Raw genomic sequence first — 25494 nt, 5'->3', positions numbered from 1 at the left:
GCCAGTTTTCTGCCTAATCATTTAACCCAGTCTCAATAAGCTTGAACAATTTCCCTCCCCCAAGTCTATCTTCATTGATCATTCCCCTAGGGCAACAAACTATTTTTTTTTTTTTAACACCTCCAGGTAGAGACTGCAAAATCTATTAAACAGCATCATTTTGGTGGGAGAAAATAGCCAAGGCTGAGTACACTTAACCTTTATTGACAGACACGGGCATATGACTACTTATAACCCCGAACTCAAAAGAAAAAAAGAAACATGTGCGGGACCCACACAATGTGAGCAAGTCTTTGAGGCAAGAGGAATCATATTTACAAATGTCTTACTTCAGGTTTCTCTTCCTGGAATACTGTAACCCTCCCATTTTAATTGGCTATCACTCATCTCTGTATCTCAGGGCACACTGCGACTTGTAATAAGGAGCACACATTGGTTTTTGTTCCAGTTCCTGGCACACAGCTCCTAACACCCTTGGAATGTCTTAAGTGATAAGAGAGGAAAAGGTGTCTTTTTGTTCAGTTAATGAGATGCCCCTTTTGAAATATCACTAGGTCACCCTAGGTTGAGGTCTGGTCGCCAGAGGAACCAACCCTGTGATTTGAGGGTCAGTTCCACCCATGGACCTCCAGGGAGGGGGAGCGGCTGGAGGTTGGTAAATAGGTAGAGACCGGCGAACGTGGCGTGCTCTGATAGGACATGGAGGCTCTGTGCCCTTTCCCCACACCTTGCTCTATGCACCTGCTCCATCTGTCCATTCCCGAGTTACACCCTTCTGTAACAAACTGGTAATCCAGTAACTCAAACATTGCTCTGAGTTCTGTGAGGCGCTCTGAGTTAATCGAACCCCAGGAGCGGGTTTTGGGAGCCGTGGACCTATAGCAAGTTGGACAGAAGCCCAGGTGACGTGGAATTTGATTGGCATCTGAAGGCGACTGGGGTGAGGCAGTCTTGTAGGAAGGAGCCCTTCACCTGTGGGATCTGATGCTGTCTCCAGGTGAGGTGGACTGCATCAAACCTGAGTTGTATTGTAGGACACCCAGCTGGTGCGGGAGAACTGCTTGGTGGTGCAGGGGAAAACGCACACGGCAATTAGTGTCAGAACCGTGGCTTTGTGCTTTGGCTTGCAGGAGGCGTCTGTCACGTTTGTTGAACTGAGAGAAATCTGGCTTCAATCAAATGTCATACATTTGACTGACAAGTGTAAGTACAGTGTATGGTTTAGGAATAAGACCATTTACAATCAACTACACACATACATACATGTATTTATATGTATATGCATTCATATGTATAAATATTGATGCATATAGACCATTTGAAACCAATTATGTACATATGTGAGTATACATATTACACTTTCATACATGTATGTAATACAATGATATATGCATATGTGCATGTATATGCCGTGTGTGTATATATGTCATGTCCTACGATGACTACTGAGAATAATGAAACTAGTGTTCAATTTGAGTAGAGGCACCAAATGAAGTGTCTGAGTCCCCACAGCCTTTCAGAAGGGAGAGCGTCCCCGTTGCTGCCTGTCCCGTCTCCCTGTGGACAAGCCGCTTCCCACTGACAGGCCTCATTTCTGCCACTGTCCCATGGACGTGGGCCGCCTGGCTCTGACCTGCACGTTCAGACCCTGTCTCTAGACGGTGCCCAGACGTGGCCGCAGCGTGAAGAGCCTCTCACAGCCTGTGCCATCCCTCAAGGACAGGTACTCACACAGCTCTGCGTAAACCAGGGATCCCTACGCTGCGCGTCACGTCACGTCACAGGCGGGATGGGGACCCGATGCCTCGGCCATGCCTCCATCCCACTGCCCAGCCTCCGCGGGGTCCCTGCTGCCATCTGGCCCTCAGACTTCCTGGGCAGCCTCCGCTCTCCTGCACCCCAGCTCTGGGCTCCCTGTCACAGCGACGGCCAACCACCCTGTTTGCAAGTCCCCCTGGTCGCCTTCGTCTCGGGAACACCTCGGCTGGTCCTTCTCCAAGCGTCCTCGAGCACCGTGCTAGCGGCTGTGCCATCGTGCTCTCAAGCCCCTCCCACCCCAGCAGCTCCAGACAAAGACCTATTAGCCTCATAGTAGCGCAAGGAAATGTAAGGCTGAGCGTGGAAGCGCTGTTCCTGGCTCTGAAGTGTGGCTCTCACGCCGACGAAGGGGGCGTGCATGTGACTCTCCGATCTAGGTCCTTTCTGTTGCAGGACCTGCGTCCCTCGTCATCAGCTTGCTCAACCTAACGTGTTCTCAATGTCACTGAAGTTAAAGGAGACCAACAGGAAGGCATCACAAAGGCTTGTTCCTTTCATGTTTTGGAAGAGCCAAGGGACATTCTGGCCTCAGGGGCTCCTTAGAGGGTCACCTGTAATTTATACTTTTCTATTTCTGGGAATGGCTCTGAGATGCACACAGAACATGAGGGCAAGATCTCCCCACTGTTTCCACATCCACGTGGAAGTGCTTCCCTCTGGGCCCTCCCCCTGGGTCCCATGAGCAGATCTGACGCTGCTGGTTGCCTATCCCTGTAACCTGGGATCTTTCTAGAATACCAAAGTAGGGGGGAATCTCTTAACTGGTGGGAGCTCAGAGCCTGTCAGAGTCTCTCCTATGAGATATGCAGCTCACTCAGACCAGAACAAACCACCAGTTTTCCAGAAACCTTCCCCTAAATCACCTTTTTAAAAACATTGGGGGGAGGGGGGAGAATACAACGGCATGTAGTGTATGGATACATTTCACATATGATTCCTACTCACAGAATCTAATCGTAAACATCTAGCTTGGAAAATTAAATGAGAAATTGTTTCACATCCAGAGAAGCCATGCCTGTATCATCTACATAATTCAAGTGTCTTTCCATATCATGTGGCAACCAGAGAACAGATGTATTTAAGAGGAGAACCAAAATGAACTATTCTGCCCCTTAATGTAGGAGACGACATCTTGTGCTTGAGCAGGGTTGGGTTTATGTCGTCAAAGTGCTTTTGTTGCATCTGGCTCTGCCTTTGAAACTAAGTCAGTCCACTCAGCATGGCACAGGTGCCCAATGCCCCTCCCCAGCCAGGCTTATCCCCAAGTGCCAGCTGCCCCTGAGACAGCATTTCCTTCAGCCAGGTGCCCCTCGCAACCATGTACACATACGGCCACACCAACAGTGGGTCTCCATTTCCAAAATTCATTCATCCATTCACTGACTGTCTCTCTGTACCTTGCAGCCAGCTACACCCGCCGGGCAGACAGCGATCAATGAAGGTTTACCAGTGGGGGACGCTTACCAGTGGGGTAACCAGCCCCTCACTGACATGCTCCTGCTTACCTGTCTGCCCAACAACGGAGGCGCTCAGCCTGTGGGGGATCCTTGAGGACACCTTCAAGGTCACTCGAATCTGGTAATACCTAAGAAAAGAGCAGAGGACAGGCTGCTGAAGAGCACACTCTTCTTGTTGGCTTCTTCTAAAAATACCTAGACTTAATCCTAAAGGTCATAGACACCCATGGAAGTTTCTAGGCAGCGCGTGCCATCATCTGGTGTTAGAGATAGGTTCGTTCTGTCGGCACAGCGGGAGAGGGATGGATGGCGCCAAGCTGGAGACAGAGAGTTGGGATCACGTGAGACACATTCAAGATGGATGGTGATAGGAATAGAAGAAATAGGTCATATGGCACTGGTGCACCGAGGGCTGCGAGTTTTCTTTCGTCAGGAAAGTCCTTTTTTTTTTTTGCATGAAGCTTGCATGCATGGTGGAAAATTCATATAGAAATTGAGTGGTTACCATATTGCAACCCAAATAAACACTTCCTGTAGAAACAAAATAGCTGAGCTGCTACTCTGGGGGTAGAACCAAACACTATCACCAGGGTATTTCTGTGCCCTTATTTTCCATATGTCACTTCCATTTCCAAATTCCATCACGTCACGTCATCAGGCAGGGGTTCCAATGGTGTCAGCAGACCCTCTGACCTTCCCCGCTTGGGCACAGGTACAGAAGCATCTTTTGAAATTCTGTGCCTTGTGACTCATGACCCTTTTCCTTGCAAGCACTTGGGAACATTCCTGGCATTGTAATTGTTCTCCCCTTCCACTGATTGCAAACCCACTATGAGATGGAATGTGAAAAAAACCAAGTGAAATGGATGTAAAACGGACCGTGAAGACACATCAGTCTGCCATGGCCCCCTGAGACCACAGCTGGGGCTCTTCTGCCATCACTCCACTGCACCATGAATATCTGTATACACACAGAACGCTTAGGTTGACATTCTCGTGTTTATGTGCACATGGAACTGAGGAGATGTAGGGCAAAGAGCACTGGCATTGGATTCATGTAATGGGTGATATCATTTGCGAGCTGTGTGACTCTGAGTACATCACACAACTTCTCTGAACTTGTTTTTTTAATCTGTAAAATGGGGATTTAAAAATAAAAGATAAGTGCCATAACATTTGCTTCCAAGAAAGATGGAGTAGACATATTTTTCCCTATTCTTGAGTACAACTAAAACCTCCAGACAGTATATATAAAACAAACAAATGAAGCTTCTTAAAGATGGAAAAGAAAGTGTACAGTCTAGGGACTTCAGGATCCAAGGAAAGACATGTTGGTGAGTTCTGGCCTCATATATGCCAGAGAGAAGTCAACCCCCAGCAATGCTAACACCTGTGGACAAAGCACCTTCCCCCACTTGGCAAGAGAAGGTCTCGAGTATGGGAACAGATTTTCACTAATGGAGAGTGATGAGACTCTGACCTCCCCTTGTTTAAGTGGAGGCCATGTGGGAAGCCTGGATATCTACTCCCATCCAGGAGTAACAAGGGCACAAATATGCCCAAGTGATTCTTAACAAAGTTTGAAAAAGCAATTCAATGGGGGAAAGAGAGTGTTTTTAGTAAATGCTCCTGAAGGAACTAGACAAAGCAAAACCAAACAGAACAGAACACTCAACTTCAATCTCACTCCTTGTACAAAAATTAACTCAAAGAGGATGACAGACTTAAATGCAAAACGTAAAACTTTTAGGGGAAAAAAAAATACAAGAAAGCTTCGAAATTCAGAGCTAAGCAGAGTTCTTCTTAAACTTGGCATCAAAAGCATGAGCCATGAATTTAAAAATTTGATAAATTCAACACCATCAAAATTAAAAACTTCTGTTCTGAAAACTCTTGTATTACGAGGATTAAAAGACCAGCCCCAGAGGGAGAGAAAATAGTCACAAATCCCATGAGGTGATCCTCATTAGTTACGGTTCCGTATTCGTGAATTTTCCTCCTTGCTCCTCACAGTACCTTTGGTGGTCATTCACAGACCTGCTCACAGCTCAACCTCAAGTTTAAATCCTGAGGCTGAGCAGGACAACTGTCTCTTGCAGTCTGTTTTGTGCTACATTTTTCCTTTAATTTTTGTTCATGACTCTGGTTATTACAGTGCTGTTGACCACAGGTTCAATGGTAATGAATCAAATATACAGTATGCAGTACCTTTACACAGAAACACACCTAACCCAAGGTCAAGTACTGACCAGCTGACAAAAATGCTGTGACCAGGGGCTCCCAGGAACCCAACTCTGTATCTCCCCTAGGAGCAATGGCTCACGATACAGAGACAGTTTATTGTCATCACGAAATCCACAGGGAAGTGCAGTAACTCGTAACCACAAACACCGTCACCTGTATGAGGGAAGGTTCCTGCCCTGTCTGCAGGAGTCAGCGGCTTCTCAGCAGTAACTAATTACCATGTCCAGAAATGTTGGCTGTGTATTGCTAGATCTTTCCATTTGGGGAAAGACAGAAATGTGGACTTTTTTTTATAAAACAGCTTTAAAACTTTCAATGTTGGTTCCTAAATCAATGACAATGACAACAGCAATCACAGCCACAGCAAAAACAATTACCAGCAGCGACGATGGCCCCACTGCTAACAATAAGGCCATCTGTGGACAGAATGAAACACACGTGCAGACTAGATTCCTGTAAGCCAACAACAGCCAAACTCAGATTTATGTAAATGTAAGCCGTCACTTGGAGTGTCTCTTTACTAAGAGACCTAGGCATTGCAAGAATTTCATCATCAAGGAAAGACACAAATCCCACCACCACCACCAGTTGTAATATTCTAATGGCCTCTTCTCTGAACATAAAAGGGGACAACCATGGCCAGAGACTGTGCTTGGAGCAATTACAGTTATGCTCAGGGTGTATTAGGCGTCTTTGTGCCAGGACCTGTACGAGGAATTTCTAGGTATGCAATCTTGTTTGATCCTCCATAAATTCTCTGTGAAAGAAACCATCATCTCAAATGCCAACCGCGTAAAATGTCGGGCCATTGGGGACACCAAACTATTAGGTTGGTGCAAAAGTAATTGCAGTTTAAAAGGTTAAAAATAATTGCAAAAACTGCAAGTACTTTTGCACCAACCTAAAACTTACCCAAAGTAGCGAGGCTAGCAAAGGACAAACTCGTCTCTGACTCCAGAGTCAAATTACAGGAGTCACACTTTGTTACATAAATCAAAACCCTCTTCTAAGCAATCCGAAGCACTGTCTGAATTCTTATTCCTTAAAAGCACTGGCTGCTGCGGAATCTTACTTACTCCAAGGAATTAACCATCATCTTGAACTTCAGATGCTTTATTGGAATATGTTGGAATAAGTTTCAATTAGGCTGATCCATCTGCACTCTGTCCTGATGAAACAGATGCTTAAACACTTTTACTAATTCTCTTCTGTTTGACACATTCCTGCCAGGTCATAAAGCCATAAACCACGTCACGCATGACATACATGATATCGTTGGAAACCTCTGGTGCCCTTACCATGATGTCCATCTTAAAGATGAGAAAACCAACCTCTTCAGATGAAGAGATTTGTACATATTCAGTAAGTAATGTTAGCAAATCTCCAAGAATGACCTTATTGTGTCATATGTGGGTATCCGTTAACCACCTTAGAGCCACCTTCCTCCAGCTGGGGTCACTCAAGGAAGATGCTATGAAGAAGGGAGCATTTAGCCCAAGTCTTTGGAGAATGCACCCGGGATAGGAGAGGGTGGAGGAAAGAGTTCCAGTCAGAAGGAACAGAGAAGCTAAGACCAGGGGCTGGAAACCTTCAGACACTGGGCTGGCAGGTCAGAGTCGTCTAGATTTGCACAGGATTCCTTTGGAGACATAATGGTCATCCGTATTGACTTCCGCCTGTAAGAACGGCACTGAACTCGCTCCCGGCAGGATGATGCCCTTCCAAAGACAGTTGGGTCCTGATCTTCAGAACCCGTGACAAAGAATTAAGGTTGCAGGTGGCATTAAAATTGCAAATCAGCTGGCCTCAGAATCAGGAGATTGTTCTGGATGACCTGGGTGTGCCCCGGGTCATCACAAGGTCCTTCTAAGTGAAAAAAGGAGACAGAAGAGAGTGACAGGACACTGCAATCAGAGGAAAACTCCACCAGCCATTTCTGGCTTTGAAGTGGGAAGGGGCCACCAGCCATGGAGTGGGAAGGTGCGGGCAGCCTGTAGTAGCCGGAAAAGACAAGGAAATGGATTCTTCCCTCAAGTTTCCACAAAGGAAGCAATCCTGCCAACATCCTGATTTTAGCCTGGTGACACCCATGTTGCCTTCTGATCTCCAGAATTGTTGGATAATAAACATATATTATTTTAAGCCACTAAGTTAGTGGCAATTTATTACGCCAGTAATAGTAAACTAATGCACACAGACTTTCAAATGTCCTCCTCATGACAAAACCGATAGATGGGAACGATTACCCCCATGTAAATAATACACAAACTATGACTCAGTGAGGTCAGGTATTTTTCCTATAGTCACATAGCTAGTTAGTGAAAGTTTGGGGATTAAAATGCAGGGCTGTTTAACTAAAACCCATCTCTTATTTGGGGAGGCAAAGCCTGGTGATTTAAGCTTCATAAGCTCGCCTCAACTTTCCATCATTCTTTTATCACCAGAAGCTCAATCACACTTGCTCTGATCACCAATATATGTCCCTCTGTTTTCTCACAACCATTGTTAGAATAGCAATGCTAACCTTTGTATTCCTTAGAGCTCTTACCACCATACTCAGGACAGAAAAGAAACACACCGAATAAACATTTGTTCTCGGTTGATTATGGAAATCTCCATCATCACCAGCTGCTGGAGGAGACAAGCCATGACCTGTTCATCTCTGTATTTCCAGCAGCGAATACGGTGCTGGCACGTGCTGGCACCCAATCAGTGCCAGAGGAATGAGTGAAGGAATGTTCATTCATAACAGAGATTCCCTCAATAAACCACAGGTTACTCAATCCAACCCCAACATCTACAACTCTGTGAGTGACTCAGATGGCATTTTTATAAATCTAATAAAACTAGACATAATATTTCATAATGGGAATACAGAGATCTATGACATTTTGTCATAATCACTTTCGTATCAGGTATATTATGAAACAGACACTCTGACCCAGCGACGCTTGACATGACCTAAACTACAAATCACTGTGTTTGTAAAAAGGTCAAAACTGAGACTCTGAAGTCAGAACGCCTAGGTCTCAAAGCCAAGTAGGCAAACTTAAGGTAATAACTTTCCTTCTCTGGGCCTCTTTCCTCGTGGGTGACAATGTCTGTACCAGCCTCACAGAATTGTGACAGGGCATGAACATAAAGGACAGTTCATATAAACCCCTTGTCTGGATGCTCAACCCCCATATTTCATTAAAGAGAAAATATAATTACTATTCCCTAAGACGTGTGTGTGAAACAGACACCCTCCCCCATCCACACTCCTGATCTTTCCTCCATCCTCACTAATGGGGTGAAGCCGAGGGGAGGGTGATGGTCTGGGTGGGACGAGGTTCAGACGTGCTGGTGGCACATAGTACTTGATACAAAATGGTGGACACGAGATGTAATGCTCTGCTAGGATATGGGTATACCCACTGCCTGGGGGGGAAATGCCCTCTCTTTGAGTCTTAACCAGCAGAGTGGTTAAGACCGTGAACTCTGAAACTTTGCCTGTGACTGGCCGTGTGACCAGACTTGGCAGTGGAAGACCAACTGACCCTGGGGTGAAGCTCTCTGGCCACGCAGGGAAGCCCAGGATGACCTGCCAGTAAGAGAGCTCCTGATATTGCCAAAAAGTCAGAGAAAAAAGGACTCAGAAAATGGCCTATATATTTTTTACTATATACTCAAAGGCTGATTCATCTATTCTGACGGTATCCACCCACCACACCAGGACGACAGAACACTTTGTTGGATTTTATTGGCCTTGAGAGCAAATAATGAGATACTTTTTCAAGAGAAGGTCACTCTAATATTTCTATAAAACTTGTCTGGATACCTGGCTCTGGTCAGAACATCAGAATTATAATAATTCATTCAGATTCCGCCGCTGTTCACTGTGACAACCCTCCTCATTCTTCTTCCCCCATCTCTCTGCTGACCTGGACGGGTCTGTGTGGCTCCTACTGTGAACTGTCTGCTCAAAACCCATAATCCCCTCCTTCCTTACAAAGAAAAAATGGACTTTTTTCAAGGAAAATAATGCGCCTACCTAAAATACCCCTCTCTCTCTCTCTCTCTCTCTCTCTCTCTCTCTCTCTCTCTCTCTATCTCTCTCTCCTTCCCTTACTCCCTCCCTCCCTCCCTCCCTCCTTCCTCTCTCTCTGGCAGAACTGAGATTTATCACGTACTAACGGTATATAATGACCCATGCACAGTCACTGCATTGTTAAGTGACATTCCGCCTGCCGTGTGGTGCTGTGTCACTAGTTCACAACTTTATGTTCTTTCACTTCAAGTTCGTATCTTGAAATTGGCCATGGTGGGAGTATTTACACCATGAAAAATCAACGAAGGTTGCAAGTCGTTTTCTTTTTCCCTTTGAGTCAGTTTTCAGACATCCGTCAGCAGCTCCCCACGGCTCCTCTCTCTTCTCATGTCTGCAGCCGCTCCATTCTTTTAACCAAAAGAAATATGAAACCCAAGCAGAGTAAACAAGTGAGAATTTTGGAACAATTCTAAGAAGGTCATTGTTGGCTGAGACTCAAACGGTTGGGCCTTCAGGAAAAATCTATTTTATTTCTCAGAGACACTTCATTGCATAAAGCTACTCTAATTAGGCTCCTGGGATAATTCTCCTCTGAATTGATGGGAAGGATGACCTTTACAAGACATGTGCCCTTTTAACATAGCCTCAAAAGTCTGAACAAAATATCTATACTCTTGCCCCATTTTCCCGTCTTCTCCTCCACATTCAAAACCAAAACCAAACTACAGTAGCAATAACAACAGTGATGCTTTTTGTGACAATTTAAGATTATGTAAACGCGCTGAATTTCTGTTTCCTCAATGGCGATATTAGTTACGTTCTGGAGTTGATATAAACAGAAAGAAATGGGCTTCAATAAATGAAGGGTATTGTAACTGCTGCTGTTCTTCTTACCTATTGAACCCAAATTGTACATAGACAAAGGTCCCTACTCTGAAAAGCAGCCCCTTGAGGGAGTCAAATCAACAACCCAAGCAGCCTTGCGGGAGATGCTATATATAAAAACAGGTTGCTGAGCTGCTGGACCCCTGGGGAGTACCTCCCATGGCTGCGTCCCGCTCTGTGGTTCTTATTTACACCACCTGGTGGACCTGTGGTTCCTGCCTAATGAGGCCACCAGATGGGGTTCTAAGCTGCACAAGAGGCCATGTGTCAATGTTGCTCTCAGGAAAGGTGCTGGCGCCCATCTCTGCATCGTGCAGAAAACGTTCCCTGTGCAGGTAAGAGGATGGCTGCTTCCCGAGAGCCGGTATGGAACGGGACTCATAAGCTGCCTGGCACTGAGTGCAGGCTGAACAGGTGTCAGCTGGCTGCCCTTTGGATCTGAGGTGGCATTTGATTTTCTTCACATGCGTGTTGCTTGATTAAATGAAGTGGCATGGAAGCAGGCTTTTGAGCTTCTCGCACAGCTTGAAATGACACGGGTAATTTAAAGCCTCAGACCAGAAAATCTGCTGTGCAATATCACACTGCGACAGGGGTCTCTGCAGAGAGAATGCTTCTAATTGGCAAGACTGGATCCAGCCACCAGTTCCCAGCAGTCAGAGCGTGAGGCCGGGCCGGGAAGCAAAAAAACAGAAACACCTCACAGGTCTTTCATGCAGAGGGAACAAAGGCCTGCCTGGCTTTCTTTCACTGCTGGCAGGCCAGGTGTTAAATACGGGCTCTGCCACCTACTGGTGGTGCTTGAGCTTGAGCAGTTCACGTGACCTCTCGGAACACTGCTTTTCTCATCTTAAAAATCAATCGTTGTGACGAGCAAATGTGATACTACACGTACGACACCTGGCACAGTACATGAGCCGCTGTAAGCACTAAGTCCTTTTAAGTCTATCATTGCCCCTATTGTCATAGTTACAACTTATCCAGATGTTGCTAGTGGGAAGTTAACGTAGAAAGGGGAAGGTTCCAAAGGCGCCAAGAGAGTTTGCAGAGTCCATGCTGAAACACAAGACTGCTCATTTTGGTCCATCCAATCCACTGTCCCAAGACAGTTGGACATAATTGAACTCTTGGGTATATATTGATCTCAAGTGAGAAGAGAAGGCCTTCTACCAATAGATGGATAAGTTATTTCACCATCACAGATACTTCATGACTATTAATAATAACAACCTCAATATCAGAGGAAGAACAAAGCAAGTCACCAGTTCTTCCAAGTCAACCTGGCGTCGGGCATCGTGCTGGATGTTGTACGTGCTTTGTCACATTCGACCTGGAGAATATTCATAAAGGACGGCCAGCATCTCGCCCGCGATTCCTGGGAGGCAGCGGCAGTTCCAAAAAAGGTGTCTCACTCACAGGCTTGTAGCTTCGTAAGAATTGGATGGAAGTCCATAGCTACGAAACTCCAAAGACACAACGATAGCACTCAAATTGGGGGTCACCTCATACATATTAGCCAGTAGCACACATAACTGGGGTACAGTGATGACTCATCATAGCATGAAGAGCACATATTGTGCCTGGGACCGGGAAAAGCCACTGCGAGCTTTCTGTCCATTTCACCATATTCTTGCTACTTCGTTATGATGAACTCTAAACTGACCGGTGTTGGGTACAAGGCACCGAGACGGGACGAGGACACAGAGGTGAATGATACAGCAGGCCCTACCCTCAAGGAGCTTGCAGTCTGGCAGAGGAGAAAGTCAAGGTCACAAACAGTAATTATAATCCTAAGGAGGCTTTCAGAATTTCCGAGAGAATGAGATAAAGGGCAAGGTGAGCTCAGAGTGGGAATGTGTGGCTTTCACGAGGAGGCAGGTCTCCAGCTGAGGCAGGAGTGAATGGAAACCAGTCCCTCCAAGACAGCAGAGCCTGCAGGAGAAACCCCATGTGTCCAGTACCAGGGGCGTGAACCAAGAGATCAGGGCTAGTGAAGACAGCCGAGTGGCTGGAGCAGAAAGCGATACCGCTGGTGTCACGCTGTCAGCAGAGCTGTATTATCATGCCGGCCTCAGGGGCAGCAGGCTGACACTGTGCTGAGCAGATCCAGAGACGCTGGAGGGTCACAGGGTGCTTCTCCAGGATCAGAGGGCAGGGTCTGAGTCAGAGCGTGATGGCGTGCCTGGCACTCAGAGATGCTCTGTCACGAAACTGGGTGTGTGCTGCATATTGCTACACATGAGTTCACCTGACTCATTCAGGTTTGACCCACTTTACAAACGTAAGTTAGTGCTGCTGAAGCTCACATGCCGTCTTGGTTCACCCTTAAAGAACGGGCAGGTCTGGGCCATGCTGGGGGGGTAAGGAACAGCAGCTAAGGTAAAAAGACAGCTGGAGGAAATGCAGAGGGTCATTCCTGGAGAGCAACAGTATGTGGGGAGTCTGGGGGAAACTGAGTTTGGCTGGAAGACAGGATGGAGCACCAGGAATTATAATTAGACATTTCTTTCCCAAATATTTATGCTACTAGCATATGCACAGGTGGTCCCAGCTTCTCTCCACCAGAGGGGCTCAGTGCACTTGTTAAAGACACCACCTGTGAAATCCAACAAAGCTTATCTTAAGTCTCAGATTCATTACCTCCCAGCTGTGTGACCTTAGGGTGTTACTTAACCTCTCTGAGCTACCATTTCCTGTTTTGTAACATGCAGATAAACAATTAGACCCAACTCATAGGGTTTAGTGAAAGTGACATAAAAATTGTTTAACACAGCACAGAGTAAGTCTTCATAATCATTAGCTGGAGAAATATAATTATTACCATTATTATTCTATTAAAGAAAGTCTTTGTGGAAGGCACAGTGGTATATTGCAAAGGTATGGTCTTTGGAGTCAAACCTGGGTTGGAATTCTGGCTCTGCCACCTGCCAGGTGTGTGACATTAGGAAAATCATTTCACCTTCCTGAGCCTCCGTTTCTTCATTTGTCAGAGACAGATAACAGCACCCATCTGGTAGGTCTGTTATAAGGAATCAATGAGATAATATAGGGAAGGTGCCTGCACACTAAATGTACTCAGAAAATACAAGCTGCTTTAAGCATCATTTTGGATGATGCCACCTTCCCTTCTACCCTGTCTCGTTTTGGAAAAAAAAAAAAAAAAAGCAACAAACACAATCTAGTATGAATCATACTTCACCCATGGGCTATGATGAAAGGTGAAGTAGATCATTAACCCTACATAAAAAAAAACAGCTAGAAGGATGATTGATGTATAGACACAGATTGATAGATAGATAGGTGATAGATAGATAGATGATAGATAGACAGCTATCAATAGATGATAAACACTCGCCAACTCTCCTCTCAAAGGAAAAATCCCTGACCAGTTTCCAGCCTGTTCCATCAGAATTTATCTCTTTTGAGAAGAAACTGCCATCACCATAGTTAATTTTCGTCCGTTGGCCCTCTGTGTCTCTTAATTGCCTTTTGATATGAAAACTACCAGACACTTGAAGCCATGCTGGAGAGCCCTTGTCTGTGTACAAATTCCCGTTCCATCATCAATCAAATCTTTCTTTCTGCAGAACTGTTCAGACAGAAGCACAGCACGGAAGCCTCTCAGCTCCACCAACCGAGAGATGTGTCTGTAACCACGAGGGAGGCCCTTTTAAACCAAAAGACCATCATACGAGGCAAACTGCGGTTGCAGAGCTCCGCACAGGCTGCAGCGAGGACCACACAGCAAGGCCCCTGGCATCGGATGCACTTGGGGAAGCAGCGGTCCCCTCACAGGTTGGCCGTGAGGACCACATGCGCAGCCATGAAGAACTCGGCACCCCGCCCGCCGGTCACAGCTGTGAATTTTAATGCAGCCATTACTGTGCTGCCTGAAAAAGCCCTGGAAAGAGAAGACCTGAGTCAGGGAGTTTAACAGACAGATGACACAATTGAAATGTGAAATGATTTGAAGAGCGGGAAGAGAGGGAAGGATCCCCAAGTGTTTCCGAGAAGAATGCAGAGGCTGTTTGATAAAGCAATGGGACTGAAGCCAGGATGCCAGCTGGGGTGTGAGTGTGCCCATTCCCCGGGCTGGCACACAGCCTGCCCTGAGATGCGCTGCTTGCTCAGTCTCTCCAGCCTGCCTCTCTCTCTTCTCTATGGTTCTCTTCATTCTATCAGCGAAGGAAATAGGCTCACAGAGGTTAAGTGCCTTCCCCAAGGCTCTGCGGCTCCTAATTACCCAAGCGGGAGTTCAGCACTGCTCTGTCCATCCTCCAAGCCTGTATTTCATCACCTCCCACCCCACTGTTTCTTAGCAGAATTTATATTCTCAACATGGCCGAGTTTCAGGCAATCGATCACCTCCAGAGTGAGCTGTCAGCTGGTCTCAATAAATCCGTCATTTTTATCTTGGCACGCCATGAACAGCAGGTGCGAGGAAAAGTTTTCTGACTTCACGCAGGGCGTCAAAAACAAAAAGTGCTGAATAACGAGGGACTCAATCATTAATGCATTATTTCAAAAAAGAAATATACTTTGCCTCCTTTGGCGTGCATTTTGTCGTCTGACTCAGGCACACAAGCTACTAAGTGAAGGTCTTTGGAGCAGTCGAATCAATAATGTGTAAACTCCAAATAGTTTATTTTATTCAGTTTTCAAGAAATAAAACATCTCTACTATCTTCAAGATGACAGAAAAGAGTTTCATTTCTTTTTAAAAGCTGGTCTAGAAGCCGGCATCATCCCAGCCAACGGAGGAGGAAAGAGGCTCAGAGAGGTTGACAGACTTCCCCAAGGTCACGCAGCAAAGAAGCAGTGGAGCCGGGATTTCAAACCACGATTGTCAGACTCTTTGAACCACAAAACCCTACACTACAGAAAGGTCTCCCCACGCCAAGCACAACACAGCCAGTCCTCAGTAACTGACAGTGATGACCAATCATCAGAGACGTAAAAACTAGTCTTTACTCCAGAGTGACCTGCTCTATTCCCAAAGCCCAGGGTTGGGTTTGGCTTGGCCTCCGTTGCTCTTCCAGCAGACTGAGTTGAAGCTGGGACAACAGACATCCAACAGAATTTGGGTAGGGCCCTCCGAGAACTCTGAGATGGGTTCCCGTAGGAAGAAGCTCCCTGGTATGCCGTCCTGAGCTGTGGCTCCTGGAGAGGAAAGCAGTAGCTCAACTTCCGGCAGTGACAGTGGCCTCACATCATTGTCTGAGCTAAGACACTCCTGCCTGGGGCCTCATTCCTTCCACGAGAACCCAGCTATTTCTTAATTAACTTCTTCTCCTCTTGAATGTTACTTCTTCCAAGAGCCTTCTCCTGAGCCCTCAATCTAAATGAGGCATCTCCTGTCACACTGCCTACGGCCACCTGCTCTTCACATCACAGCATGGATTTCAAACTGAATTAGTTCCTTGACAAGGGGAGGTTTGAATGAGATCTCTCACTGGACCGGAGTGGCCTGAGAGCTGGGACTTCTCTGCTTGGGTCATAACCATGAAAGTGGCATTCAGAACTGTGTCACCTACACAGTAGACATTCAATAAATACTGTTTTATTGTTCAATACATGAGGAGGGTCAAAACATTTCAACCCAAATCATCCCTTTACCAAAAAGCTCTAAACGAGCTCCACTCAGTGCCAGCTCTGAATGGCAAGCTTGGGAAATGGGATTTTCAGATTTTTTGCTGTCCATAAAAGCTCCTCTCTCTCAAGAAAATAAGATCTACTGCCTGATACCATGATGATTCTTAATCAGTGTTTAATTCCCCTGAGGTTTGTAAAATGCCTTTCATGGGGGGTTAGGAGGAGGTGGAATATGGAAAATTTGGGGGTAAGCACGGACTGTTAGGCTGAAGACCATTTCCTCCGTCACCTGTCGGTGAGAACAGTGCTTGATCAAACAGTATTAATCTTCATCAACATTACCAGGAAGCTAGAAGCAAGACAAGCAGCTAAATTTGTTCATTTTCAGGGCATTTTGTTTGTATTATCAGGAGTGAAATGTTCCCCAATTAATCCAGAAAAACATGTCATGACAAGTTTTAAATGATGAAATGCATGTTGGTTTTTTTATATAAAACAAGTGAAACGTCCAAAAATAGAGCACTGACTAAATATATTAGGATGGAACCGTATGATGGAAATCTTTGCAACTATTAAACATGTTATAAAGGAACATATAAGGTAATGGAAAATGTGAACATGGAAAGAGAAAAAAAATAGAGAACTAGTTTATTACATTTTTTGTAAAGGAAAACACATGTGCATATAAAATAGTGTTTGCTTAGTGAAAAGACAAAGAGAGACAGAGAGAGAAAACACTGATTACAAAAGTAAATATATAGTGTGGAAAAATGAGGAAAATTTATAAATGCGTGGTACAACTGGAAGTTTAAAATGAGGAAATTTGATTAAAAAACATTTAAAATTGCTGTTGAGCAATAGTTGGCAAATAATGGCAACAAAATAAGAATAGTTAAGGACCTCACTTTCTTACACCTTGTACTCTGACTCAAGATCCAGTCAAAGAACCTTCTAGAAAAGAAGCATCTGTGGTTTAGTATATCTCTATTGACTATATTTCACTGGTGTCCCTAAGCTATTTCTTTAGAAATGTACTGTGTACTTCAAAATTGCTTGGAGAATAGATCCTAAATGTTCTCACCATTCACACACACACACAGAGACATACAGACAAAACGGTAACACGTGAGGTGACGGATGTTAACTAACCTTATTATAATCCTTTCATAATATAGACATATATCAAATCACATTGTACACGTTAAACTTTCACAACGTTATATGTCAGTTATATTTCAATAAAGCTGGGGAAAAACCCGGATGTCTCCGATTAAGGCCAACAAGATTCAGCATGGAGTCCATTAAGTGTCCCACTGGCAAGGAGACCCCTTCCTGGGGGGTTAGCCGTGGTGAGTATAAAGCACCTGCTTCAACTATAGGGAAAACACCCAGTTCAGAGTCTGACCAGCTCAGCCTCTGTTCCAGCCCCGGCACCAACCAGCTGAGGACGTCTGGTCCAGTTTCAGTTGTAATCGTGGTTACAGAGGCTATAGTGGGCTTAGGCCATCATGGCAGCACTGCAAGAGCTGGACCTCCATTTAACTAGGCGCTTTATAAATATTACCCTGTTGACTGATAACAAGGATCCTGCAAAACAGGTGAAGAAACTGAGATCAGAGAAGGTTAGGAACTGGCCCGTGGCACCTGGCTAGTAACAGAAGTGGAATTAGAGCCCAGGTCTGTCTCAGGTCGCAGACCCGAGTCTGTACCTTCTCACTGCACAACCTTCTTGAACACCGGTGCTTTCATTCTCCTTGACAGGCCCAGCGGGGCAAGAAGCACTTTGAGGAGCAAACTAGAAAGGACCACATTAGCCACCACGGGCATCCCCCTCTCTGCCTTTGATTCCACCAGGAGGTAATTGGCCCCTGTGGGTGGTTCTGAGACCACCAGAGGCTTTTCATCTCTGCAAGGCTACATGCTGCCCCCTGGAAGGCTCTCTGCTTTGTAGACCTGCTGAGTGTGTCCTCAGAGGATAAAAGGCTTAAAGCAGCAGTGGCTCAGAAGTCACGGATTCAAAGGTAAAGAGGCAAAAGTGGGGCAGGGGAATTGTTAACAGGAATGTGGATTTGTTAGAAGAACCACCCAGTCGTCCATCTATACAGGCCCTCAGGTAACTAACCTCTGTTCGCTCCCCATAGAAATCATTCTCAGAAGGCCGTTTTATGAGGAGGGCAAGAGCAAGTTTTTATGGAAATAATAATTATGGAAATACTAATTATGGAATTTGACGAGAAAGACTCTCAGAGACTCTCAGAGACTCTCAGAGACCACTGATTCTACCTATGCAAATTGTGCTACATGGAACATAAAAATCCTAAACCAAATAGACTTAAACAAAAATAAGGGGTGATTTGGTTTGCACAGAGGAGAATCATGGAAATGAAATGGTGAATTAGATCCATGGCTTCCGGAATGGGAAAATCATACCCGCTGACCATTCGTCAGCGGGACACTCTGTCTTGATAAGCACACCCCTGTCAAAGGCCTGGTAATGCTGACCTTGTAAGTTCACCTCCACCCAGACCTCCCAGCTCCTTCACTGTGCAAAACTCACCATTCAGTGGGGCTCTCGACCATCTATACCATGTTTCTCCGAAAATAAGACCTAGCTAGACAATCAGCTCTAATGAGTCTTTTGGAGCAAAAATTAATATAAGACCCGGTATTATATATTATATTATATTATATTATATTATATTATATTATATTATATTATATTATATTATATTATATTATATTATATTATATTATATTATATATTCTATTACCCAGTCTTATATTATAGTAAAATAAGACTGGGTCTTATATTAATTTTTGCTCCAAAAGACACATTAGAGCTGATTGTCCAGGTAGGTCTTATTTTCGGGGAAACACGGTAAGCTCCACCTCCTTTCAAAAGTGTGGTGATAGGTGAAAAGCATCCCAACAAATTTCAATAACAGAAGTGGAAAAAAAAGGATTGTTTCTGATAGAACCAGACAAATCAATTAATTGATCTCGGGCAAGCAAAGATAATTGTATTTCTGAGTCTATTACGGCACGTCAGGGCTCGCTGGCTGATTTCACAAGGAGCTGCCTCTCCCTGGACACTCGGCTGTGATGGGGAATGTCAGGGCACAAACATAAGCTGGCATTTTCTTTCAGGCATCATTTGACTTATGACTCAAGGAGGATTTCCATCCTAACATTTCTATGAGCATCCGATCTTTTCCATCAGGTCTGATCATTCTGGTTGTTGGTCCTTTTTGCACAACTATTCTGTGGGCAGGACAGAATTTATCCATGAAATCATCTAGCACCTCTGGGCAGAAAATCCCCTAAATGATACTGTAGAGAAGGCAGCGGGTAAAGACAGGAGATGAATTTGAACATCAAATAATGAAAAACTTCACTGAGAAAGAAAATCAGTTTGATGTAGATCTTGTCTGAATTAAGATTTACAAGTAAAATAAAATTTAAACTCATTTCCAAGGGCAAACTGTAGCTCCCATTCAGCTAACAACATTAGAAATGGGGCTTCATAGTCTCATAAAGAGGTGTAACTGAGTTATGAGTATACTGATGACTCACAAATAGCCACATCACGAGTTTTAGGATTACTTGCTCGCTTAAGTATTTATTTCCTCATGAGAAAATGATTGTAAATGAAATAAGATCTTCCCTCAGCTTTCTGACTCCCAGAACCCGTGCTGGAAAGCGCACAGAGTCTCCAGAAGTTCTTGAGCAGAAGGAACGTGCAAAGGAAGTGAAGGTCCGTCTCCCATTGGGGAAGAGGAGACGTCACAATCCCATGATGAAAGAAGAGGTCTGGTCATTAACATCCGTACAGTCACAAGTCTACTGAAGCCAGGCTGGGACAACGTCTATAATCCTCTTAGCCCCCTCCACTCCCCTTTCTTAGCCCCCTCCACTCCCCCCTTCTCTCTCTTCACCTCACTTCGGTCTTTCAGGTGGGCTTCACCTCACTTCGGTCTTCCTGACACCACTGAGCCATTCTGCTCCTGCCTTTCCAGCTCCTCTGCACGGCCAACTCCCACCCATCAGGTGACAGCTCTGTTGTGACCTCCTCCCAGGACACTTCTCTGACTCCCCACAGACTGGATCCCCCTGTTTCTCTTCATAACTGTCTTTGTTACAGCACGTCCTTTTCTCTGTATGTATCTGTGTCCTTATTAGCTGGTAAATCTTTGAGGTCAGAGTCTCTCTCGTCTGTCTTCTTGTTTATAGAGCCCAATATAAAAGCACATGCTTCCATGTGTTTACAGCGATGGATGTGTGAGTGGATGATAGAAAGAAACACCGAAGATGGGCTTGAGGAACAGGGAAAACAGGGACTCATAAAACCCAGGTTGGATACAGTAGGTAAGTATCAATACACAGACGTGGTTTGGAGAGTTTATGTTGGAGCTGGACTTGGCGGGGGTGGAAGTTTTACAGGAGCTGTTAGGAGGAGGAGGAGGGCCATGCATGGTCTGAGCACAGACAACAAATGGAAGAAGTTTAAGGTCAAACCACGCAGGCTTTGAGCACCGGGCTGAGGCGAGAGCCCACGGAAGCTGGGGGATTTTAAACAGGAAAGCAAGGTGGTCCCGTTAACCCTTTTGGGTAATAACTCCATCAATAGTGTCACTGCTAGCAGTGGGGACAATTTAGATGGCATACACTAGATCGAGGCACCAAGCTAGCTGCTCGGTATATATTAATTACTGCAATTAACACCGTAACCCTTCAGGTGACCCCATGAGACAGACTCTGTCATCATCATCTTACAGGTGATAAAACGGTGACTCGGAATGTTTTAAAGAGATGTCTTCGCATTCTCAGAGCTTCTAAGTGGCAGAGCCTGGTTTCAAATTCAGGTCTGACCCCCACGCCAGGCTCCCTGCCTTCTTGTCAGGATGGGTCGGGATGTCAAGCCCAGGGGTGACAATTCATGATGTGTGCTGACTGGTGCAAAGAGATGCTTTCCCTTTGAGAATCCACCTCTGTCAATATAGACTTTGGATTAAATGCAGGTTGACTGTTTACTCGGAGCAAACATCACCAAAAAGCACTATGTAATCTGGGACTAGAAAGACCATCCACAAATATAAATGTGCCAGAAGCAAGTAACTCTCGGGTCAGGGCAAATTCCGGTGCAAAAGTCCGAGTTCTGAATCCACGTGTTTCCAACACAGAGTTTTACAGCCAATCAAGAGAAGGCGTCTATGTGGCCAGACTGGGTAACAGTGCCCTGGGACTCCTGGAGGGAGGAAGTACAAAGGGGCCTTTCTCATCAACTGAAGAAACCACGTGACACTTGGGTGACCACAGTCAAACTCAGTCTGAGGAAGGGAACTCCCCTTCTCTTGCAACCCCACGTCTGATTTCTACTATGCCAAGGACCTACGGAGAACACATGTAATGATACATCCTCACACCCCAAATGGGCCAGCTTCCAAGTCCTACCTTCTTTCTCTCTAGTGCCGTCAAGAGATCATGCTCTTTCTTTCCCCACCCTGTCCACTAGGCTTGGACTGAAGCCACGAGTTCCCCAGGGAGTGCCTGCTACGTGAGCTTGTCACATGTCACCATCAACATGTCTCCGGAGGGACTCAGAGCAGAAAAATGCTTAGCACTTGAGCAGCAGAGAGCATGCCTGTTGGGAGCTCCCCTGGCAGATGCAGAACACTGTCTGGCATCCCACCCAGTCTGTAGGCAGGACCCAGGGCGCTGGGGACTGCTGACCTCAAGGTTTTCCTGCGGATGGGACCTTAGAGGGCCTAGAACTCGCTCCAGACCTGAGAGGCCTAGCTGCCTTCACCCAAATGATGGCCTGGCCCGCTTGAGGACGTAGGTGCCATGAGTCTGACCCTCAGGCATGTTTGCTCATAAGACTATGTCCTCATCCACATGAAAATATGTCCCTAAGTGTCCCCTCTCCTTGACAGCAGGAAATGTTAGCACTAAGAATTATATAGAGACAGGGTACCCAAAAACTGCATACACATTTTAAGAAAGGAAATAACTTTTAAAATTACACTGATGGGAACCACTTCGAGCACCTCTTGTAATTGCAGAAGTCAAACGTGACTTGTATTCATGTTTTGTTATCGGTGTATATTGAGTAAGACAATTCTGGCCCATGTGTAGACGCAGTACGTAACCATCCCACTCCATTATCTGCGATGGCCCTGGGAGTCTGTGACGAGGACGTACTGAGATCCCGGGGGTGACATGCCCAATTCAGAGTGTATCCTCAACAACTGGAAGCAACGATATTTTCACGATGTATTTACCCAGGACATTGGAAATTCTCCGTTTCTGAGAGATCTAGGTGCAGGTTTTATAATGTGTGGTTTGGAAAGACGGCCCCTGCGAGTACCGAGCATACAAACACGGGTTTATCAGAACTACAGCAGCTTCCTTTCCAGTGCGTTCACTTTCCTGTACACTGACTGACAGAGTTAGTGCAGAGATCAAGTAGGGAGAGAGGAGGGAGAAGAAAGGGCAGGAGGAGGAGAAATGAGCACTGTCTCGTCTCGGTCCATATGTGGTTTATTTTTAAATGCGCTGAGGGTTTGGATCTTCCATTTGGCAGGAAAAATAATGGAACCCCCTCCTGGGTAACCTGCAATTTCCCAGAGCCCGTGCTCATCCCCTCCCCCCGCCAGGAGAAAAGACATCTACATGCACACAACACACAACACACAACACACAACATACAGAGTGCAGCGTACTCACCCTCTCTGAAAGAGATCCACATTATAAAATTTATGTAGTTCTACAGAAAACTCAACCGTCCCTTGTACTTCAGACATGATCTTTTTGGTTCATTACCTGAAAAACAAGAGAGAAATGAAAAGCTTGAGACCACATCAGCCAAACACAGAGCCTCTGAGCTTCTACAACGGGAAAGCAAACAGTGCTAATGTAGATGGACGAGAGTATCTGACAAAGGGGACCATGATATGTCCCCTGGACGTCATCACTCATCCCTCCTTTTATAGGAAAAGACACAGAGAGATGAAGTTACTTGCTTACTGTCACACAGCTCACGCCTGGAAGGACCCAGATGTCTTCATTCTACAGCTGTCTCGTCTGCTGCTCTTTCCTACTTGTCAGCACCATGGAGGTGACAGCACCACAGCTACGAGCCCGAGCTTCAGGGCCAACAGAGCCAGCGGAGCTGTCCCACTTTCTACCTGTGTGACCTTGAGCAAGGCACTTTGCTTCTCCCACCCTCAGCTCCCTCATCTGTAACAGGGAGACTGGGGATCGCGTAGGACTCTGATAGACGATGGGAGAGGAAATGAATTTGTCACACAGAGCAGTTGGCACAGTTCCAGACAGACGGTAAACACTCAAAAAATGGTAGACATCATTAATAATGATTAATAACAATTGAAAATACTTTCTATCATTGTTACTATAAATACAGTCTCTAGAGAGCTAAGGCGCCTGGAGGGGCAATGACACGAGAGTTTTGTACTGAGCGTGGGAAGCAGGTGCCATCGGCAGGCCGACAGGAACCCCACTCAGCAGGTGCTGACTTTCCAGCCAGGAGACCCTGGGGCCACTAACAACAGGGCTGGGTGGGGAAGCTGGGAGGGAACAAACTGAAAGTAGTCAAAGTCTAGGACGAGAAACAAACCAAAAGGGAGATTCAAGACTGGATTTTCCGAGGATATGAAATCATCTAGATACCAGGGGTTTGGAGGAAGGGAAAGAAACTAACTTTTATTAAGCACCTACTGTATTCTTGGTGCTGCATCAAGTATTTTATATAAGTTGCACGCTTTTGTCCAAGAAACCTTTTTGTGTGATAAAGGTTCTTGCCCCATATTGCAGTTAAGGAAAAAGATCAGAAACGCTCTCACCTGGAGCCACTTTCTGGCTCTAGAATGTTCTAGTGGAATGTACTTTGGTAAGTCTCCTCACTATCTCCAAGCCTCAGTTTACCACCATGTGTAATGGGGACAATACAAGCTCCCTAGGAAGATTCCCATGAGAATGGGACAGGAGGCAATGAAGCAGGTTCTTACGGAACCAGGAGGTTCTCAATAGGTGGTACAGCTGGCATGGCCTGGGGGACAAGGGGGAATGAGCAAGAAGGAGGAAGTAAAGTAAGAGGAGACTGATTTGGCCTCTCCTGGCTGGCAAGCAGTGTATTGGGACCTAAGTGTCCTTTCAAAGTCCCTCTTCTTTCTGCTACCAAGACAACTCGGGGGCCAGACCACCGTCACTGTGGTTCAGAGCCCAACCTCCCTGCAGCTAATGGGGTGACGCTGGGCCAGTTTCCAAGAAGAAAGCACAAGGGATTAACTGGGCCTTCACTGCATCTCAGCCCTGGCATGGATGCCATCCAGGAAAACCTTCCGGAAGATGCAGAAGTCCGCATACCAAATCAAAAGGCAGCAGACCCTAGGACCCAATCTCCATAAATCCTGCAACAGAGAATTTCAAGCTGTGGAGCCTGGCTCACAAAATGTGCTGAAAACCCACTTCCCTAATGGGCCAGCCATCGAGGCGCGCCCTGGCCCTGCCCCGCACACGGGAGCCAGTCAGTCGGACCTCCCACTAAATTTCAATTTCCAGCCTTTTCCAGTAAAAGCCAGAGGGAAGGGCCAGAACATAAAGCCACTCTGTGCTTTGCTTTGTTACCGTATTCAAGAGCAAAGACTGCATGTTCCCCACTTTCTCAGCACCGTACTTGATCTCAGTTCTCAACAACCTGCAGAGCCTACAAAGCCACCTGACTCCGTGCTTGGAGCGATCAGCCTCAGTCGTCCCCAGACCCTCCGTGACCTCTGACCCTGGGGAAAGGTCACAGAAAGAGGGACAGAGGGAGATCGAATGCACCCACGCTGATGTCCCAGCCTACTGTATGTGCAGCTCTGCCCGGGGATCTCCACACATCATTCCACATGCTCCTCAAAATCTTGCAGAGGTGGCTGGTATGGACCCCAATTCATTCAGGGGGGCACAGAAACCATAGGGGGGAAGAATGCTGACCCAGGCGTCCAGAGATGTTGGTTTGCAGCTCTGGCCCTTTCTGGCAGACTGTCTGGGACAGTGCTTTTCTGAGGAGTTAATATTTAGCAGAAAAACGATTTAATGCATGGAGAATATCGTTTTCTCCTGGCAAGATACACCCTACCCGCCTATTGTTCAGGGCCAATAGGACAGAGTCCTGAAACTTGGAGATGCAAACACCCTTCCCTCGTAAACACCATGGGATTCATTATAACCAACACCCAGGGAGCCAGTGAGGAAGATGAGTGCGCATTGAAAATATCAGTTTCAAACACACATTGATGCTGCTTTCCTGGGGGATAAGAGGGAAAACCTCTCTGTCTCCTACAGCACTCCACACACAAGATCTAGAAGCACACGGCTTGTCCCACTCACGTTGGGTGACCATGACTCATCACTAACCTCCCTGAGACACATCAGCCTTCTCTGTAAAATGGGAACCATAATTCCT

General features: G+C 45.9%; 1 protein-coding gene across 6 annotated transcripts in view; it reads right to left on the bottom strand.

Moving 5' to 3' along the window:
- Nucleotides 1–25494, bottom strand: part of FAM135B (family with sequence similarity 135 member B) — a 174612-nt gene that overhangs the window by 78614 nt on the left and 70504 nt on the right. For 3 of the 6 annotated variants that reach the window (XR_016021469.1, XM_019724323.3, XM_019724341.3), the window contains exons 2-3: nt 22752–22847; nt 3324–3403 (exon numbers count right to left, since the gene is read on the bottom strand). Coding sequence is in view for 4 of the 6 variants with exons in the window: in XM_019724323.3 (XP_019579882.3) it covers nt 3324–3403; nt 22752–22828 (157 nt within the window). In the remaining 2 variants the exon portion in view is untranslated. Of the gene's footprint in view, nt 1–3323; nt 3404–22751; nt 22848–24873; nt 24896–25494 lie in introns of those variants that run through there. The other 3 variants (XM_088798936.1, XM_074316296.2, XM_074316297.2) reach the window with 3 other exon arrangements.

Source organism: Rhinolophus sinicus, chromosome 6 (assembly GCF_057876585.1).
Source record: "Rhinolophus sinicus isolate RSI-liver-muscle chromosome 6, RSI-T2T, whole genome shotgun sequence".
NCBI classification, from domain to species: domain Eukaryota; kingdom Metazoa; phylum Chordata; class Mammalia; order Chiroptera; family Rhinolophidae; genus Rhinolophus; species Rhinolophus sinicus.
Note: the sequence above shows the minus strand (reverse complement) of the source record. Positions and strands in the feature narration are given on the sequence as shown.